This window comes from Hemiscyllium ocellatum, chromosome 2, assembly GCF_020745735.1.
Source record: "Hemiscyllium ocellatum isolate sHemOce1 chromosome 2, sHemOce1.pat.X.cur, whole genome shotgun sequence".
Taxonomy (NCBI): domain Eukaryota; kingdom Metazoa; phylum Chordata; class Chondrichthyes; order Orectolobiformes; family Hemiscylliidae; genus Hemiscyllium; species Hemiscyllium ocellatum.
Genome location: NC_083402.1, coordinates 52,531,212 through 52,552,460, shown reverse-complemented (window position 1 = coordinate 52,552,460; position 21,249 = coordinate 52,531,212). Strand labels below are relative to the sequence as shown.

General features: G+C 39.6%; 1 protein-coding gene across 4 annotated transcripts in view; it reads left to right on the top strand.

Moving 5' to 3' along the window:
* Positions 1-20,778, top strand: part of LOC132827541 (arrestin domain-containing protein 3-like) — a 72,383-nt gene extending 51,605 nt beyond the window's left edge. For 3 of the 4 annotated variants that reach the window (XM_060844171.1, XM_060844175.1, XM_060844173.1), the window contains exons 3-7: positions 5,039-5,189; positions 9,360-9,462; positions 11,858-12,114; positions 13,759-13,930; positions 20,448-20,778. In XM_060844171.1, the coding sequence (XP_060700154.1) occupies positions 5,039-5,189; positions 9,360-9,462; positions 11,858-12,114; positions 13,759-13,930; positions 20,448-20,524 (760 nt within the window). In that variant the 3' untranslated portion in view covers positions 20,525-20,778. The remainder of the gene's footprint in view (positions 1-5,038; positions 5,190-9,359; positions 9,463-11,857; positions 12,115-13,758; positions 13,931-20,447) is intronic. The other variant, XM_060844172.1, reaches the window with a different exon arrangement.
* Positions 20,779-21,249: the final 471 nt, after the last annotated feature.

Genomic DNA, 21,249 nt, shown 5'->3' with positions numbered 1-21,249 from the left:
CCTCACTCTCCCTGTAGTCTGATTCTGGGGAAATGCGGTGGGCATTGGCTGTGGTTGCAGTGTGACCTGCTCAACTGCCTCAGTATCTCACAGTGCAGACCAGCAAACCTCAGCTGGACCATCTCTAATGCCTTTTATTTTACTACAAAGCAACCTAGTTTCAGGGTAAAAGGAATTTAAAGTAACATCTCCACTTTTCAGCCAATAGACAAATTGCTAAAAGGTTTTAATCCCAAATTCATTAGGCAAATAAGGGTTAGAATAGATAGATAAAAACAAAATTAAACAACATAGTACAGACAAGCTAAAAATGGGATGTATTTAGGGGGAACATAATTGTAATTCTATTTAACAGAATTGGGTGGTATTTTCAAAGTGGAGAGGTCCTTTATCATTCGAGACCCCTGACTTTAAGCAGTTCCAGTCTCAGGGTAATTTCTTTAAATGAGGATGAACTCCCTGGATTCCAGTTTGAAGGAGGCTGGAGAATGGCTGTGAGAGGCCTCTGGAATCCACGTCAGGATCACATTTCCAGTATTCATGATGCTGGTGTGTTCATCGGATCAACATTCCTTTAGATATTTTGATGTTGAAAGCGCTGATTGCTGAAGAGAAAACAGAATGTGGAATGTTAGGTTATACCCGACGTCTCCACCTCCTGATGATACCTGACTTGCTGTGTTGTTCCAGCCTCCTGTCTGTCCATTGAAATTGTATGTGGCTTGTGAGCATGTCACAATAAATAAATCCAATACATTTCCAAAATGGACATATGGACCACTACCTCAGATAATTGGCAGCAGAAGAGCTGCTTTTGCTGCGACAGTATATTGATCTGGAATGTGTGCCTGAAAGGGTGTTGAAAGCACATTCAATTATTACATGTTAAAGGATAAAAACCTATGGGCAAAAATGTTTCCAGACTCTCTACAGAGAATGAGACGGGCAATGAGGACTGATGGGATAGTTGGCACAAGCACAAAGAGTTGAATAGCTTTCTTCTGTGTATGATTCATTTAACTCAATAACTTGAAGGCCTTTTGCCAAGAATATATTTTATCAAGTCTTTATTTACAAGACTTAATTGTCAGAGTATTACCTACTTTTGCAGGATCAGTTACACCTATGCTCTGCGATAGTATTACACATTATTACAGTGCCATCATGTTAGCCAGTTGTTATTCAATAAGGTTTTTCAGGCATCTGTTCCCGTGCTGTGTGCCTCTCTGACTTTAATTTTTGGGCAAGCAGCCAATCATGTTGTGCAACTTGTGAAACTTGAAAATGGCACAATTGCTGGATGTTGATCTTTCTTGCAAGAGGATGAGAGAACAGGAAGAACGTGATCCTGCTGCACTTATATTGTGTGCTGTTCTGATGTGACCTGGAGTACTTGTGCTGTTCTGATTTCTTAGTTTAAAAAGGATGTATTTACAATGGAGATGACGCAGAGAACACATATATAGAATGTAGAATATTACAGTGCAGGACAGGCTTTTAATCTTTGTTGTGCTGACCTGTGGAAACAATATGAAGGTTCATTAGATTGGTCTTTGGGAAGAGAGGGCTATCCTACAAGTGGCTGAGTAAACGGTGTCAATGTTCTCCGAGGTTTAGACGAATGAGAGGTGATCTTGTGGAAAAATATAAAGTTCTGAAGAAATTTGCATTGATAATAAGGCTGAGATGGGCAGATTGTTGGTCTCAGGAAAGCACGGGATATACAGATCAGGCAGGAAAGTGCACTAGAAGCTGATTGTATCAAATGGTAAAGCAGACTCACAGTGCTATACAGTCTACTTCTGCTCCGAATTTTCATGTTAAGTGTTAGGCATTGCTGGTCTACCATCTTTGAATACGGTTTCCTAAAATGCCACAGCTAACTTTGCTCTCTTACCATCACAGTTTGCTTTCCTCACCATTTAAAATCCTAGATTCTGATTGAATTGAATAATTTTTAAGTTATTCAAAATAGTAAAAGACATTACAAGTGTGCAGCAACAATAGGATTAATTTGTAATTGATACAGGGTTACAGGAAGAGAGCAGAACAATGGGATTAGTTTGGAGAATTGATACAGGACTATGTGGAGAACATGGGATTAGTTTGTAACTTAAACTTGGCTATGGGAAGAGAGTAGGACAGTGGGATGAGTTTGGAATTGATGCAGGGCTGCAGAACAGTGGGATTGATTTTGGATTGTTAGAAGTCCATGGGGAGAGACTGGAACAGTAGGATTAGTTTGGGAATTATACAGGGAGAGAATATCGTCCCTATAGTGTGGTATTAGGCCATTTAGCCCATTGAGTCCTCACCAACCCTCCAGAGAGCATCGCACGCAGCCCCCTACCCTGTCCCTGTAACTAAACACCAACCATGGCCAATCCACCGAAACTACACATCCCTGGACACTATGGACAATTTAGCATGTCCAGTCCACCTAACCTGCATATCTTTGGACTGTGAGAGGAAACTGGAGCACCTGAAGGAAGATGTGCAAACTCTACACTTAGAATCAGCTGAGGCTGGAATCAATTCTGGGTCCCTGGCACTGTGAGGCGGAAAAGCTCACCACCGAGCCATCATGCTGAGTTTCAGGTGTTTCAATTTTGATTGGACTTGATGTGACCTGGGTGTGGGTGTGACAGTTCTAGTCTGGAAGGGGTGGGCAGAGGTTGTGGTTTACAGTCTGTGGTATGTTTGGCAGTATAGATTATCTCTGACTGGACTGCTTCCTGCCTGAGAGAAAGTAGCGGATATTTCCTGTTGCAATATGTGAGTTGTCGCTGTAGACTTACTCTGGGAAATACAATTGTAGACTGGAGATCGAGGGCTTGAGAGGCTGTGTGGAGCAGTGACTTTACAACACCAACTTGGTTTTTTATCATACCTTTTAAGATAATAAAACTTCTCAAAGCACATCATAACATCATTATTGGTCAAGATTTGTCAACTCATCACATGAAGTCAGATATTTACACAGAGGCAGATGGGTATCTAGAAAGAGAAATGAGAGGCAGGTGAGATTTAGGGAGGGCATTTGGAGCTAATAGTCCAGACAGTTGAAGGAAAGGCAGCCAATGATGGAAATTAGGTCAGGATTGTAAAGAATGAACTTAGAAGAAGATGGTGCAGTCAACTGTGTCTGTCACACAGGAAGACAATTCTGTTGGCAAGAGTTGTTCACTTCCATGATATTTGGTTGGAGAAATTCAAATATGGAATTCTGATAAAGATGGCAATGGATTTGGGAGGTAGGAACTTCAGAACTTGGGAGAGTAATACCCAACAGAAAAAAGTGAGGACTGCAGATGCTGGAGATCAGAGTCGAGACGGTGGTGCATTCCTGATGAAGGGCTTATGCCCGAAACATCATTTCTCCTGCTCTTCAGATGCTGCCTGATCTGCTGTGCTTTTCCAGCATCATACTCTCGAGAAGAATACCCAAGCTTGGCTTCATGTGGATTCAATGCTATCGTGGGATTCATTCCTTCACAAAAATAGTTGTGCCACTGCAATGAGTTCTGATTTGAAAAAAGAAATATAAAAATTTATTTCTACATCCTTGATTTTAAAATAGATTAATTGTCCAATTGAGTCCACACTCAAGAATGCAAAGAAATAAAATAATGCAGCCCTTATGCAGGATTGAAGTCCAGGAACTCCCTCCCTGATGACACCTTCCATGCGCTTACATGACAACAACTGCAGTATTTCAAGAAGTCAGTTCACCATCACTTTTTCAAAGGCTGTTAAGACCAGCAATGAGTCAAAATCACATAAAGTATCAATTTAAAATGCTGGGAACCTGAGGAGGAAGCTGAGATGCATCATCTATTTGGCACATCTGTGAAAAAGCTTGGTGTAGATAAGGTTATTTAATTGGTCATATTGATCAGTGTAATATACTTTAATGTTAAGTTATAATCAGTTAAGCACTAGACCAGAGCAGCACTGCGCTCCTCCAGCCTCGGTGATAACTCAAATGTAGGGACTTGTCCAGAATAACTCATGCTGACAATGGCAGTTGGAAATGGGGTACAGCAAAAATTGGAAAGTTGGAAGGTCAGCTTTTTTTGTACATTGCCTTCTCTGTTCCAAGAAAAACAACGCCATACTCTTCTCAAATTTTACAATTTTCTATTAAATCTTCATAAGAATCCGTGCTGTTCATAATTAATGTTAATGATTTAGACTTTGTAGTCAAAAGCGCACATTCTAAATCTATAGCCCATAAACATTAGTGGGGCAATATTAAGGAGAACCACGATAAATTATATAACCTTCATATGCTTGCAGAATGAGCAATTAATTTCAATAGCTATAATATGAAATACTACAACTGAATTTAAAAGAAGTTAAGGAATTCACATTTTGGAAATGTTGATACTTACTGGGGTATTGCATAGGAAATCACTGAAAAACATGGCACCAGAAATGCTATCTTAAAGCCAACAGGAGACAATGCACAACATGGTCTCTTTTGTATTGTCTTGAAAAGAGAAAGCTAGGCAATAGCGTAACAGAGATCAATAAAATTATGAATGGTTTCAGTACAGTAGACATACAGAGAACGTTTCCAGCTGAAGAAGAAGCAAAACTAAGGTCATAAATATAATCTGGTCATCAATAAATAACATGAGGAATGAAGCATATATTCACACACATATGGTGAAAATAGAATTTATTAACAAGGGGATTGGTCAAGACAATTAGTGTAGATGTATTTAAGGGAACACAAGATAAAGAATCGCAAGGAGATGGGAGTCGTTGGTTTTGATGAGACACGTAAGGAGAGATGTGGGAGGCTCACATGGAGTATGGATTGTTCTGTCATTTTATTCTAAGCAGAGAACTGGAAACTGCAAAATCAAGTGGAAATAGTAAAATGACGTCTGATAGAATTGATGGCATCGTTTCAAGACTGATCCTTTTATAAAGGCTTGGTATTGTTTGTTATTTTATTGATATTAGTCAACCTAAATTAGCAACATACTTCATGCCACAAATGTCTTCTGATGTCTTAACTCTTTGACAGACCACCACTTCCTGCCACCTTCAAAGGTCCTCATGGCAACGTGAGCTATTGGATGACAGCCAAACTGCACAGACCATGGAAACTGAGAATTAAAGTGAAAGAAATGTTTACAGTACTTGACCAGATTGACATTAATGTGCCATCATTGTTGGTAAGCTCTCCTGAATTTTGATGATAAAGTTTAATGATAAACTAGAGATGGTAACCAACTGTCAGCATCTGTGCTCTGGGTTTCCACTCTGAAAACCCTGTCTGACACACTCTCTGATCAGCCAGAGCAATATTTTATTAAATGAATCATGTAAATATTAGAGTTGCATTTAAAAACAAACAAACATGCAATTTCAAGCAATTCATGGACATGCAGCTATCTAAATAATCATTTAAGTTACGCAATGCAGACAAAGTGTTTGGTATAGGAAGGGGTCTCATATATTTTTCACTGTAGAAATTTACACATCAGCATGTCATTCCTGCACTGTTCATTTTTGCAGAGTTCTCCAGTTCACCTGCTGTTAAAAACGTTGCCAAAAACGTTGCAGAAATTTAACAAGTACAATCTAAACACCATTTTTTTCAGTAGTTTCATTGTTCTTTCGCTGAAGTCACATAAAAAACAGGAGCTGGCCTCTCGAGACTGCTCTATCAATCAATACAATCATAGCTGATCATTCCAATTCGTACACTGCTCTTGCTTTCTCCCTCATCTTTTAATTCCTTTTGTCCTAAAATCTATATCGAACTGCTTGAAAATATGTAATGTTTTGGCCTAAAGTGCTTTCTGTGGCAGAGAATTCCTCAGGCTGGCCACCCTCAGGGTGAAGATATTTCACCTCTTTTCAACCCTAAATGGCGTACCCCTATCCTTAAACTGTGATCCATAGTTCTGGATTCCCTGGTCATCAGGAACCTCCTTCCTGTATTTTCCCTGTCTAATCCTGTTGTTATCATTTTATAGGTTTCTATGAAATGCCCCTTTATTCTTCTAAATTTCAATGAATAAAGCCCTCACCAATCCAGTCACTCCCTGTACATCAGTTCTGCCACCCCAGGAATCAGTCTGCTACCCCATCATTGTCCTCACTCCATAGCCAGAACATTCTTCTTCAGATAAGGAGAACAAAACTGCGCATAGTACTCCAGATGTGGTCTCATCAAGGTTCTGAACATTTGAAACAAAACATCCCTGCTTCTGCACCCAAATCCTTTTGCGATAAAGGCCAACATACCATTTGCATTCACTGTGTGCTTATTTAAAGTGACTGGTGTACAAGGGCATCCAGGTCTCATTGCACCGCACCCTTTCTTAATCTATCACAACTCCGATAATAAACTGCCTTCCTGTTTTTGCTACCAAAGGGAATAGTCTCACATTTATCCACATTATACTTAATCTGCCACACAGTTGCCCACTCATTCAACTTCTCCAAATCTTAGCATCCTCCTCACAATTTACCCTCCAATCCATCTTTGTGTTGTCTGCAAACCTGGAGTTTTACTTTCAGGTCCAGTATCTGCATTATTTAATATATATTGTGAATAGCTGTGACCTAAAAACTGAAGCCTGCAGTCTCCCACTTGTCACTGGCTGACACTCAGAAAAAGACGCATTTATTCCTACTGTTTGTATCCATGTCAGCACACTGTTCCAGTCCCATGCATTTTAATTTTATATGTTAATCTCTTATGGACTATATTGAAAGCCTTCTGAAAGTTTAACTAAATAGTGTCCATTGGTGCTCCCTTTATCAATACCACTAGTTACATCCTTGAATCATTCTAGTAGATTTGTAAAGCATGATTTCCCTTTCATAAACCCATGCTGACTCTGTCCAATCCTGTCACTGTTTGCCAAGTCCTGGTATTAAATCTTTTATCATAGACGGCAGCATTTTCCCCACTACTGATGGCAAGCTAATCGATCAAAATTTCCTGCTGTAGCTCTAACTTTTTTTTAAATAGTTTGGTGACATTAGGACCAATCTAAAGGAACTGTTCCAGAGTCAATAGAATCCTGAAAGATGACCACCAATGCATTCATTATTTCTAGGACCACTAATGTAAATAGTTTGGAATGTAGACTATTGGGCCCTGGAGATTTATCAGCCATCAATTTAATCCCATCAATTTCCCCAACGATATCCCACTCCATACACTGATTTTGTGAAGTTCTTTCCTCTCACTAAACCCTGCATTTTCCAATAATGTTTAGAAATTATTTGTGTCCTCTTTTCATGAAGACAGAGACACAATATATACTTAATTGATCTGCCTTCCCTTTGTACCCCATTATAACTTCCCTATTTCTGACTGTAAGAGACCTGCATTTATCTTAACTCCTCTTTTCTTTTTCCTTTTCACATACATATGTCCTGTTATCTCCCCTCACCTCCCCTTCAGGCTTGCCTTGTCCATGAGACCCGCCTTCCACTTTGTAAACTGCTGACTGCAAAATTTCCCTTCCTTGCTGCTGGGTTAGCTGATTTTATGAAAAGTCTCTTTCCTCAGGTATTATATCCATTTTCCTTCAAATTTGCTCTCATCTACCACCTCATTGATACCCACCCTTTCCTCTCCAAAGTCATTGAAAATGTTTTTTTCTCTCGATCTGTGCTCACCTTACTCAGACTTTTATGTTTAAACCTCTTCAGGTAGGTTTTCACAATGTGAACACTTTTCTGTATGTAACAGCTATTATCAAAGTTTTATGTGCCTGTGACATAGGTATACTATCCCTCCTCATACTTACCATTCATCAATATGCTAGACTGCAGTCCCCTACTCCAACACCATGCCACCATTGTCCAGTTATGTGGTTCCATATTCTTGTCTAGTTAATTTAACCAGATAATCATCTTTTACTCATTCCCATATTGTTTCTGTTGGTGTCTCTCAATGATTTATCATTGGCCCTATCCAATTTTTCATCTGCATTTTGCCCTCCGTTTCTACACGTACTCTTACATCACTCAGATGTATTGTACCATCACCTTTTTCGACCTCTCTGCTGTCTTTCAGTTCTCAGAGACAGTTAGTCTGATCCCTGATAACGGATGAGAAAAAATGTCTAACTAATATGAAAATCAAACCCATTTTCTTTGGTACCCAAAACATTTTCTTCAACCGCTGATGCTGTACTTTTCCTTGGCAATAGCATGAAGCTGAACAAGACTGCTCCCACCTGAGTTGTCATAGTTTGTTCAAATATACTGAAAATAAATGTAAAACTTTCACATCAGTGATTCTCTGAGTGTGAGCATCTTTAAATGTTCATTAATGTGATGGATGGAGGAGTATGATTGTTGATCAGTGCACCAGACACCAAGACCAACATTGCATAATCATTATAGAATTAATAAGTTTGATATTAATGCATCCATGGTGGACAGGAGAAAGCCTGGGTGGGTTAGGAGAAAACTTGAAGGTTTTATGATGAGCAAATGTCACACTGACAGGATGATCTATATTTAAATGTGAGGATATTTATATCAGGCTAGAGTGACTGAATGACCTACTTTTACTCCTATGTTTCTACAGCACAATTGACAATCTTATATAAACTCTATAGATGATTTCTGTAGGCTCAGGTTACTTAATAGAGAAAGGAGGGTGGGAAATGCTGGCTTCACAGACTAAGCATCTTTATAACACTCTTCGTAGGCCAAGAAGATTAGGAGTGTTCCCCATTTAGGCCTTCATGGAAAGTTTCATACAATCATAATTGCCAGCTTCTCCCAATCAAACCCAGTTGCCAGTGCCTCCAAGCTGCAATTATTGTCCACTTTACCCTAACCTGCCAAGCCGAAAACATTGATCTCCACAGCACAATCGCTGCTGACTTCTGTCACCTAACCTCCATACCCTCATGATTGCGAGAAACTGTCCCAGAATCCCCTTGTTGTGGCCTCCTGCTGCTGCTTTACCTGTCCAGCAGTCGGTCGAGTTGTCGGCTTGTCTCACTGCTCGGCCAGAATCCAGCGAAATCAACGATCATTAAATTCTGGAGTTAAATCAATCAGTGCTCTTCCAGCTTTAAGTTCTTCAACTGTTTTCACTCATCACACTCACCACATCCCCTTAAACAACAAAGTCAGTATGCGCTTAACAAAACATACTGAGCTTGACTCAAAAATAACTATAGCTGGAGATATTTAAGTGTTTTGCTATTAATAAAAAATTATTTTAAGTATTATTTGTGAACAAAACCATTAGAATCTTATGCTGCTTCACTCTGCAAAAAGAGAAATTAATTGGCTATCTTGAAGTATTCAACTTGCTTGAAGTAAAAGTGTTTCCTGTGCTTTCTGGTAATTTTTTACAGTCACCACAGTCTGCTTCAGAGGAGAAAACTATTTGTTGCTGCTGTTGTGCCTCAGGCCCAATATCCCTAAGTGCCAAAATTGAACGCAAAGGCTACATATCAGGTAAAAATCTGAAAACTATTATGTTTTTTATCATACTGTGAGTATCTATAGCAACATAATATTGAAAGATTTTCATGTGCAGGGACTGCCTGTTTAATGACAGTCAGTTACTTTCTGTAGCCCACATTATATCTTGACACACTTTCTTCTTTATTTATACATAAGTATGTAAAACATTTACTGGTTTGTTTATTTTGTGGATTGAATTGCCTGGCATCTAATTTGTATATTCATGATAATAGAAAAAAGTTGCTGAGTGGTACAGTGTTTGAGTACTGTTATGACTGTGATGGGAGAAATCAAATTGTAGTCAAGCCTAATTACTCCATGAGTCACATCATTAGTGTAAATGTTTTGTTTCAATCACCAAAACTGCCAGTTGTTTCCCTCTGTATCGCTATCCAGAATAGAATAGACTTGCTCTAGTTTTGTTTCATTAACTCAAACAATCCATTCATTATAAAACAAAGCACGGTCTTAATAAAAAGTGGCAAAACTGATTAACATCTAAGCTATAATCTGGAATTTGAACTATATCCCCTTTTACATTCAAAACTCAGACTCACATGGGCAAAAGACCAAAAAATAAACTCTGTAGAGATTATATTTCATATTGGGGAAAAAAATACTTGATGGCCAATGGTTGGAAAAATAAAAGATAAAATTAATGATTTCTCACAGTCCACTGGGTCTCTTATTGATGAAATCAAATTGCTGACAGCTGTAAACTAATGGAAGCTCTTTCAAGCAAGGCTTCAGTTCAGTTGGTAATTAAGTTGGATCAACTCTTTGCAAACCTGGAGAAGCTGAACTGTACCATTACTCAATGTAGTCAAAACACTGAAGTGGGGAAACATCACCAGTTTCCCAAGAACCTGAGTGAAGAAAGGAAGACACAGACACTTCTAGATTAGATTAGATTTCCTACAGTATCGAAACAGGCCCTTCAGCCCGAAAAGTCCACACCGACCGTCCGAAGAGCATCCTGCCTAGGCCCATCCCCCTACCCCGTGTTTACCCCTGACTAATGCATCCAACACTATGGGCAATTTAGCATAGCCAATTCACCTGATCTGCACATCTTTGGATTGTGGGAGGAAACAGAAGCACCCGGACAAAACCCACACAGACACAGGGAGACTGTGCAGACTCCACACAGTCACCCGAAGTGGGAATTGAACACCAGGTCCCTGGCGCTGTGAGGCAGCAGTGCTACCACTGAGCCACCATGCCACCCACACTTTCTGTGTGGAGTTTGCACATTCTCCCCGTATCTGCGTGGGTTTCCACTTCTCAGCCCACAACATATGAAGGGGACTTTACTGAGGTTAGCAGCTTGGGGTAATTTATGTTAACGTATTATTCTGTTAAATCGAACTTAGAAGTAATTAAGCACAGATTCTGGTGAAGTGTTTCCCACATATCAGATCTATGGGATAATGGTGTTCATAAATTTGTAATACTGTTTGCGTAGTTTTAACTAATGCAGAGCAGTGAAGGTGGCAGCTTTTGGATAATAATCAATCTGATTGATGTGCCTTGTGCAGCATTGACTTCCAGTTCCTGGAAGTTGCTGCTACACATGAACCTCCGAGGTCCACACAGTAGGAAAAAAAGCGGAATGCTGATGCTAACCCATTTAATAAGTTAACACTGATTCATATTAGGAGCCTTTTTTTCCCGTTTTAAACCTGGCTGGCTCCCTAACCCTTGCCCAGTTTCCTTCTTGAAAGAAGTGTACTCGTTTGCTGATTCACAAGGCAACCTTTGTGAAAAGCTAACCTTGAACATGAATTTTCCTTTTGTTTTTACATTCCACACAAAACGGGGGAGTTTGACTTAACTTCTGACTCAACCCTATTCTTGAATTATTCAACTTGCAGAACTGTGCATCCGATGTAAGAGCACCAGATACAAAATGCGACCGTAGAGCTGGCATTAGCCAATGACGGAACTTGTGATCTGTGGCCTCCAGGATGTAGCTGTGATTTTCTTTCCCTTCATCTTACCTGCCCATCACCCAAGATAAAACCACTAGTCAATTGTCACACAACACCAGATTACAGTCCAACAGGTTTATTTGGTTTCTTCATCAGGTGGTTGAAGAAGCAATGGTCCAAAAGCTAGTGCTTCCAAATAAACCTGTTGGGCTATAACCTGGTGTTGTGTAATTTTTAACTTTGTCCACACCAGTCCAACCAAGTCATGACTAGTCAATTGAGGTAGATTTGAGCCTATCTTAAAGACTTGTAGAATTTATGCCCCATCTCAGCATTATTATAGTACTATTTAATTCCCATTCTACATAATACTTTATTTCCTTTTCACCTAAACTGCTGTGGAGTTCAGATGGGATATAAAAGAATATACAATGTAGATTTTGTTCCTTCTGCAGGTGAATCCATTCGAATATTTGCTGAAATTGAGAATAACTCTTCCCGCAAATTGGTTCCAAAGGCAGCCATTTATAAGACACAGATTTTCCGTGCTGAAGGAAAGAAGAAAACGGCTACAGAACTGGTAACCAAAATAGAGGGTGAGCCACTGTTAGCTGGAAAATCAGAGAACTGGAATGGAATGGAACTGAAAATTCCAGCAGTGCCTCCTACACTGATGAACTGCAGCATTATCCAAATGGAGTACTCACTGATGGTACTTGGCTTTTCAATTTCTGTTTTAGTTCTAATTAACGAAGCATGTTTGTAATGATTGTCAGCAAGCCTCAGACAAATCAAGGCCTTCACCCAAGAGTCTTGGGGCTGTGAGCCAAGGGCAGCCTTCAAAACCAGTCAGCCATCTGGGCAGTCAAAGTCAGAATGCTCTTAACATTAGGGGTAAGGAGCAGAATGTCGGTCAGGATACCTTTGTCTTTGTCTTAATGGGTTATTTTTTCCCATTCTAGGATGAGAGGGGGCCGTTATTATTGAATGAAGGAGATGAAATAGGTGGTACAGTTGTTGCTTTTGGTGCAAGTATGGAGGTGCTCAAAGTGAGTGATTAGACAGTGTAGAGGGCACACTGGGTTGGTAGTGTCATGGTTTTGAATGGGTGACAGCAAGTGATGGAAGATGTTGCTGGCAATAAATAAGAGTGATAGAGCATGAGCCTTGCTAGGAAGTGGTAGAGTGAGTGTGAGATATTAGAGTGATGGCATTTATGCTGGTGGAGTGCAGATAGTCGTTGAGACCGTCTTCCTACTGTGCTGAGACATACCTCCTGATGTATGAGACTGCAGTGACCTGAGTGGAAACCTTAGACCAGGGTGGTGTAATCTGGTCTCATGGCTTCTACTGCTGATGCTGGAGGATGAGGAAGTCCCACGTCTACAATACCAAATCAACCTGTATTTCCAGATCCCTGTCAGTACGGCAAGCTGATAATGTCCCCCCTGCCTGAATATCTGGGCTGTTGTCAGCTACCATCCAGACCAGCTCCGGACTGACAGTGATCGGATGCACAACAGGCTTTTAAAGATGGCTTGGCATGAGAAATGCTGCTGAATTTAAGGATATTCATTGAGTACTACCTACAAGGGCATGGTAGGCAGTTAAACAGGAGATTTAATAAAATACTGCAGTGGTGGAAAGCTGAAAGAAACTCAATGCTGGAGAAACTCAGCAGGTCTATCAGCATCCATGAAGAGAGAAACAAAATGAACTTTTCAAATCTAGTATTACACTTCAGCAGAAGTGAAAGATGTTGGAAAAGCTTTTTTTGTATACTTTTGACAGAGTCAGAGGCCCGGTCCAAAAGACAAATGGGTTGTTAATGCTGGAAAAGAAATGTAAAATGTGTTGAAGTTATGGTGTGAAAGGGAGAGAATAGGTCTGCTCTAGAAGGAACAAAGTAAACCAGACAAGGCTGTGGGGGAAGAGAATGTAAGGAAAATGGAGAACAGACATAAGTTTCTGAAGTCAGGAATTAGATGAGCTTGGTAAGGACACTAGGATCACAGCAGAAATCACAAACCTTGATTCCTTTGGCTGATAGACTGGGATGCTAAAGTCCAACAGCCTCTAAATAATTACATCATAAACTGAATATCAGTCAGGTAGAAATTTGTATATGCTGTTTGGGCAGTGTTCTGGTATTGAGTAAGCAGTGGTATAACCCAATATTTTGTGCATTTTCATGTAAAGATCATCTTTTGAATAGGTTGATATGAAATATAGAAATGCTCTCTGACACATCACTATATGCACAGCAAAATTAGCAAAAACATGTGAACTTGAAAAATTAGTTGTTGGTGATAACATGTTTTTAAAAATGCTTAAAAGTTTGTTTTTTATTTCTTAGATATATTTAGATGTCCCAAGCTCATTCAACTTAGATGTTAAATTACCAATTGTTATTGGTACAATTCCCTTGCATCCGGTCAACAACCAGGCAACCAACTATAACACCCAATATGGCATGAACTACAACACCTTCAACAACTTCAGTGACACTCTCCCTGAAGGGCCTGATGGTAAGTACAAGGCCTGATGAGTAGTTGAGGTAGATGTTTTACCGTGATCATTTTGAATAGTTCAAAGGCCAAATGGTCTTCTGTGCAATTTGCGCATGCATAACCAGCAGAGGAGGGGCTGGTATAGGGTTTTTGCCTGAAATGTTGACTCTCCTGCTCCTCTGATACTGCCTGACCTACTGTGCTTTTCAGCACTGTACTCTCGACAGCAGAGGAGTCAGTAAATCCTCCTCACAGCAACCTGTGTTTTCTTGGGAGACAGGATATTTTGTAAAACTGCATGCTGCCACTGATAGTTTGGAAAGCATTATTAATACTTAATTTTTAAAAATTAATTACTAATAAAAACTGCTTCATTATGGCTTTCCAATGTTTATTTATGGAATGTGCTGCCAGCATTCCAAATCTTTGAACAAACATAACTGTAATCGAAGGCCCATTCTGACATTTGATTTCCTTTTTAAACATGTGGTAGGCTAGTTCGAGGTTACTTGATTTTAATTTGTGGGCTTGCTGTTTTATATTTTCTTTGAAATTGTTTTTTTTTGTTTGATTTTTATTAATTAATTCAGTACTGAACCAGACACTTTGACCCAACTCACCCATGTCAACCTGGTTTCCTAAACTGAACTAGTTCCGTTTGACCCCTAATCTGTCTAAAGCATTCCTATCTATGTACCTGTCCAAATTTAGTTTAAATGCTGTAATTGTACCCGCCTCTACCACTTCCTCTGGTAGCTCGTTCCATGTACGCACCACCCTCTGTATGAAGAAGTTGCCCTTCAGGTCCCTTTTAAATCTTTCCTCTCTCACCTTTAAACCTATGCCATCTAGCTTTGGATTCCCATACCCTGGGGTAAAGACCCTGGCTATTCACCCTATCCATGCCGCTCATGATTTTATAAACCTCTACAAGGTCACCCCTCAGCCTCTGATGCTCCAGGAAAAAATAAGTCTTAACCTATCCAACCTTTCCTTCTATCTCAAACCCTCCGGTCTCAGTAACATCCTTGTAAACCATTTTGCACCCTTTCCAGTTTAATAACATCCTTCCTATAACAGGACATCCAGAATTGCATGCAGTACTCCAAATGTGGCCTAACATACAGCCAACACATGACATTCCAACTCCTGTACTCAATGAAGTCAAGCATGCCAAATGCCTTTTTCACCAGCCAGTCTACCTGTATTGCCACTTTCAAGAATCTATCTACTTGCACCCTGAGGTGTCTGTTTGACAAAGCACCCAGGGCCCTATCATGAAGTCCTGATCAGTCTTATCAATATGCAACACCTCCCATTTCTCTGCATTAAACTTCATCTGCATTCCTTAGCCAACGAGCCAAATTGATCAACATCACATTGTACTCTTAGATAATCTTCTTCATTGTCCACTTTACCACCAATTATGATGCCATCCGCAAACCTACTAGCCGTGTTTTCTATATTCTCATCCAATTCATTTATATAAATGATGAACAACAATGAACCCAGCACCGATCCTTGCAGCACATCCCTGGTCACGGGCCTCCAGTCTAAACAACAACCCTTTACCTTCAACTTTCATCTCCTATCATTGAGCAAACTTTGCATCCAATTGGCTAGCTCTCCCTGGATCCCATCTCATCTATTCTTACTAATCTTGGAACATTGTTGAAGGCCTTACTAAAGTTCATGTAGGCAACTATTTCTCACGCACAAAGCCATGCTGATTATCCCTAATCAGTCATTGCCTTTCAAAATGTATGTAAATTCTGTCTCTCAGAATCCCCTCCAACAACTTACACACCACTGATATCAGGCTCAAGGTCTGTAGTTCCCTGGCTTTTCTTTTCAGCTGTCCTTAAATAACGGCTCAACAGTAGCATCCAGTTTTCTGCACCTCACCCTTGGCTGTCGACGGTATGAATATCTGTACTTGGGGCTTTGCAATTTCTTCCCTAGATTTTCACCATGTTCTGGGATACATTTGATTTTAGAATCACAAAAATCTTCTGAGGCAAAAGGAGCAGTGCTCCGAAAGCTAGCGCTTCCAAATAAACTTGTTGGACTATAATCTGATGCTGTATGATTTTTAACTTTGTACACCTTAGTCCAACACCTCCACATCGAGGCAAAAGGAGGTAATTTATCCCATCATGCCTGTATCAACTCATTAACACTGCAACATTACCTCATGCCAATTTCCTGATTTATCCCTATACTTTTGCATAATATTTTTATCTTGATATTCTTCCAGTGTCCTTTTGACTGGTTTAATTGCATCTGCCTCCATCACACTTCCAGGCCATGTATTCCATACTCGAACTACTTGCTGAGTGAAAAAGTTTTTTCTCGTATCTTCCATGCTTCGTTTGAAATTTCTTTAAATTTATGTCTTTTAATTTGTGTTCCTTTTTCGAGTGGCGACAGTTTCTCCCTATTTACTCTGTCTTCCATTCAAAACCTCCCCTCTTAGCCCTCCTCTCTCTAAAGAGAACAATCCTAACTTCTTCAATCGAATCCCATAACTGAAGATTCTCATCCTGGGAATCACCATTTTTTAAATTACATTTTCATTCTCCAGTGCTTTAAATCATTCCATTATGTAGCACTCTCAGTTGTACAGAAAATTCTAGATAATGTCCAGAAAAGTGTATCTTACACAGGTTCAACATCACTCTTTTGTGATTGCTGTTTTATTCATTGCACCTAGCAACAAAAGCAAGGATATTCTATGCTTTATTAACAACAGCTCATTGCATGTCACCTTCAATGACTTGTGCACATATACAATAAGTCCCTCTCGTGCTGCACCCTCTTTGGAATCAAACCCCATTATTCTTGTTTTCTAACATTCTTCCTACCAATACTTTGCTGCATTGGAGTGCATTTGTCACCTATCTGGCACTTTCCCAACTTGTCTATGTCTTTTTGGAGTTCTACATAAGAAGATAAGAACTAGGAGCAGGAGTTGGTCATCTGGCCCTTCAAACCTCCTCCGCCATTCAATAAGATATTTTAGTGGCCTCAGCTCCACCTACCCACCATCTCACCATCACCCTTCATTCCTTTCTTGTTTAAAAAAAATCTATCTTAGCTTTAAAAACATTTACTGAAATAGTGACAACTACTTCACTGGGCATGGAATTCTTTAGGTGAAGAATTTCCTTCTCAATTCCCCTAATTTTGAGGCTATGCCCTCTTGTCCTAGTTTCACCGGCCAGTAGAAACATTATCTCTACTTCTATCTTATCTATTCCCTTCATAATTTTATATCTTTCTATAAGATTTTCCCTAATTCTTCTAAATTCCAATGACTATAATCCTGGTCTACTTAGTCTCTCCTCATAAGCCAAGCCCCTCAACTCTGGCATCAACCTAGTGAACCTCTTCTGCAGCCCCTCCATTGCCAGTATATCCTTTCTCAAGTAAAGAGACTAAAATCATATACAGTGCTCTAGTGCACCAGCACCCTACACAGCTGCAACATAACCTCTCTGTTTTTAAAGTTAAACTCTTTAACAATGAACTTCAAAATTTCATTTGCCTTCATAATTACCTATTGTACCTGCAGACTAACCTTCTATGATTCGTGCACAAGGACACCCAGGACTCTTTGCACAGCAGTATGCTGCAACTTTTTATCATTCAAGTAATAGTCCATTTTACTGTTACTCCGACCAAAATAGATTATGTCACATTTCTTAACATTGTACTCCATCTGACAGACCTTTGCCTACTCGCTTAAAGTATCTATGTTTTTCTGCAAAGTTTCACAGTCCTCACTTTGCTCTTCCACACATCTTAGCGTCATCCGCAAACTTTGACACACGTACACGTGGTTCCCGACTCGACGTAAATTGTGAATAATTGCAGTCTCAACACTGGTCCCTGTGGCACACCACTCATTACTGATTGCCAAGTCTAGTAGCACTCATTTATCCCCACTCTTTGCTTCCTGTTAGTCAACCAATCCTCTGTCCATGCTAAAGATGCCATGCATCTTTATCTTACGCAGCAGTCTCTTGTATGACACCTTGTTGCAGGCCTTGCATCTACTGGTTGCTGTTGTCCACTGTGCTCATAAGGTCTACATAGAATTCTAGAAGATTAGTTAAGCATGACCTTCATGAACCTATGCTGTGTCTGCCCAATGGGACAATTTCTAACCAGATGCCTTGCTATTTCTTCCTTGATAATAACTCAAGCATCTTCCCTGCTATAGAAGTTAAGCTAACCAGTCTATAATTCCCCATCTTTTGTCCTCTGCCCTTTTTAAACAATGACATCACATTTGCTGTTTTCCAATCTGGGAACTGCCCCAGGATCCAGTAAATTTGAAAAATTACCACAAGTGCGTTTGCTATTTCTCCTGCCATCTCGTTTAGTACCCTGGGATGCATTCCATCAGGGCCAGGAGACCTGTCTATCCTTAGCTCCATTAGCTTGCCCAACACTACCTCTTCCATAATAATAATTGTTTCCATGTCCTAACCTACCTTTGTCTCTTTGTCAATCACTGGCTTGTTGTTTATATCCCCCACTGTGAGTACTTATTCAATGCCTCAGGCATTTCATCATATCCCATCAGTAAATGCGCCTTCTCATTCTCTAAAGGACCAACTTCTACTTTAGCCACTCTTTTTCGTTTTATATATTTATAGAAGTTTTTGCTATCTGTCTTTATATTCTGTACTAATTTTTTACACTGTCCTCCTCACAGTTTATAATTCTTCAAAGTACATCTGCAAACTTTAAGATTGTCATCTGCACACCAAGATCTGGATCATTAATATATTTCAGAAAAAGCATGGGTCCCAGTACAGATCCCTCAGGAGCTCCACTAGAAACCATCCTCTTGTCTAAAAATATCAAATCACCTTTATGCTTTTCTATCGCTTAGCTAATTTTGTATCCATCTTGCTACTGACCTTTTTTATACTATGACCTATAGCTTGCCTCAAGTCTGTTGTGAGGCACTGTACCAAATGCCCTCTGGAAATCCATGTATACGACAACATCCAGCCTTTCTGTTACTCTTCAAAAACTCCAGCAAGCTAAATAACATGATATCCCCTTCAGAATTCCATGCTGATTCTTCCTAACCAACCCACCTTTTCTCCACAAAACTACTATAACAAATAACTTGTCACCATACTGAAGCTTCCTCATATTGAAGTTAAACTAACTGGTCTGTAATTGCTGGGCTCATTCTTACAACAAGGTTGTATGCAATTTTCCAGTCTTCATGGTATCTCCCCTAAGTCTAGGGATGACTGAAACATTGTTGCCAGTGCCTCAGCAGGTTTATGCTCTCATTTTTTTCAAAAACCTTGGATACATCTTCTCCAATCCAATCTCTCCAGCACTTCTGCCTGATCAAATTTGAACTTTTTCAGTGATAACATTTTGATTTGTGCTTTTTGTATTTATATTTACTTTTTTAAAATTTGGTTTTGTCATTGATCGTCACTAATAATATTGATCACTAAATCATCACATTTGAGGGAAATTAAAAGTAATTTTAGCAAATTGACATTCCATGTGAAATTACTGCTACCCTGATTTGAGAAATGCTCAACTGTATTAAGGTGGCTTGCACAGGCTAAACTTTACTAAATTATACAGGGCCATAGACGACTCCTATGAATACTTGAATATGACAGGCGAGATGTATAAATATACAGGGAAATGTATCATTGGGCATATTTGGATCATTGCAACCAGTAACTTCTAGATGCCTTGGCAGGTTGAATGGCCTGCCAACACTCCCTGATTTGTTTACAAAGAAGATCCATTTTACCATAAAAGTTGAACTGTGAAATTCTAGCTCCACCAAAAGTCCTGAGTTGAAACAAACCAAAATGGTTATCGCAGTGAATAATCAGACCTTATCCACTTCAGAACAATTAACAAAACAGTTTTGCCTCAGATCCATTATCTGTGAAAAGATATTTAATCAAATTTACAGGATACTCGTGGTTTTAGTTTCACTTGTGCAAGAATAGTAATTCAAGAACAGTGGCAATTTAAAGAGGTTTTTTTGTTTGCAAGGTTTAATATCCACTAAATCGATGCAACTTCTCCCAAGGGGAGCAGAATTAAAATCAGGCGTCACTTGACTGCACTCGCATGAATAATAACTGTTTTGTTAGATTATTTACCAATCAAAAGTACACAATGGGTAATGTATTACCATGCAGAAGGAGGCCATTTGGCCCATTGTGTCTGCACCAGCTCATTGAAAGAACATCATTACCTAGTTACAATCTCCCCCTTTTTCCCCAAGCCCTTACACATTATTTCTATCCAAACAGTCATGAAAAGCTCTATTGAATGCCTCAACTAAACTTGCCTCCAACACATTTTCAGGCATCTGTACCCTAACTACCTGCTGCATGAACAGGTTTTTCCTGACTTCATCCTTGCTTTTCCAGATCTCTTTTAAATCTGTGCTGAATTGTTCTTGTCCCTTACAGCTCAAACACAAAAAGAAAACAACTGGATAAATACTCACACTCTAACCTTTCTTTAGCAGGAAAACCTGGCTTTCTATTCACCAACGAGAACCCAGGCTTCCAGACACTGGGAATGAAAAATTTTCAGGAATAATGAATTGCGGTGTACATTTGTCCTCTGGGTGATGGAGGATTGTGGTGCCAACTTTGGCTTGCTGTTGAGTCCAAATGCCTTCTCCAAATGCATTTAGAAATGTCAAGATTAAAACAGCAAACAGAAACCACTGTTTACATTACTTCTAAGTACATGCTAATTTTTAACTTAATTGTCATAAATAAAACAACATAAAACATATTTGCTTGAATACCAATTCTGCTGGTGCATAATGAACTTTGCTGAAAATGTGTTGCTGGAAAAGCGCAGCAGGTCAGGCAGCATTCAAGGAGCAGGAGAGTTGACGTTTGGGCATAAGCCCTTCTTCAGGAATGAGGTAAGTGTGTCCAGCAGGCCTGCTGGACACACTTACCTCATTCCTGAAGAAGGGCTTATGCCCAAACGTCGACTCTCCTGCTCCTTGAATGCTGCCTGACCTGCTGCGCTTTTCCAGCAACACATTTTCAGTTCTGATCTCCAGCATCTGCAGTCCTCACTTTCTCCATAATGAACTTTGCCATGTTTTGTAATATGACGATGCTATTCTTGAAAGAATATGTTCAATCTTTCAAATTGAAGTTTTCATTTTTAGTAGTCTTCCATTTATATGCATCTCTACTGTCATATTATTAGTTGATACATTTACACATATGTACTCACTGTATTGATGTTAAATACCAAACTGTCACTATGTTTGCAGAATTCTTTATCAAAGGAGTATTACA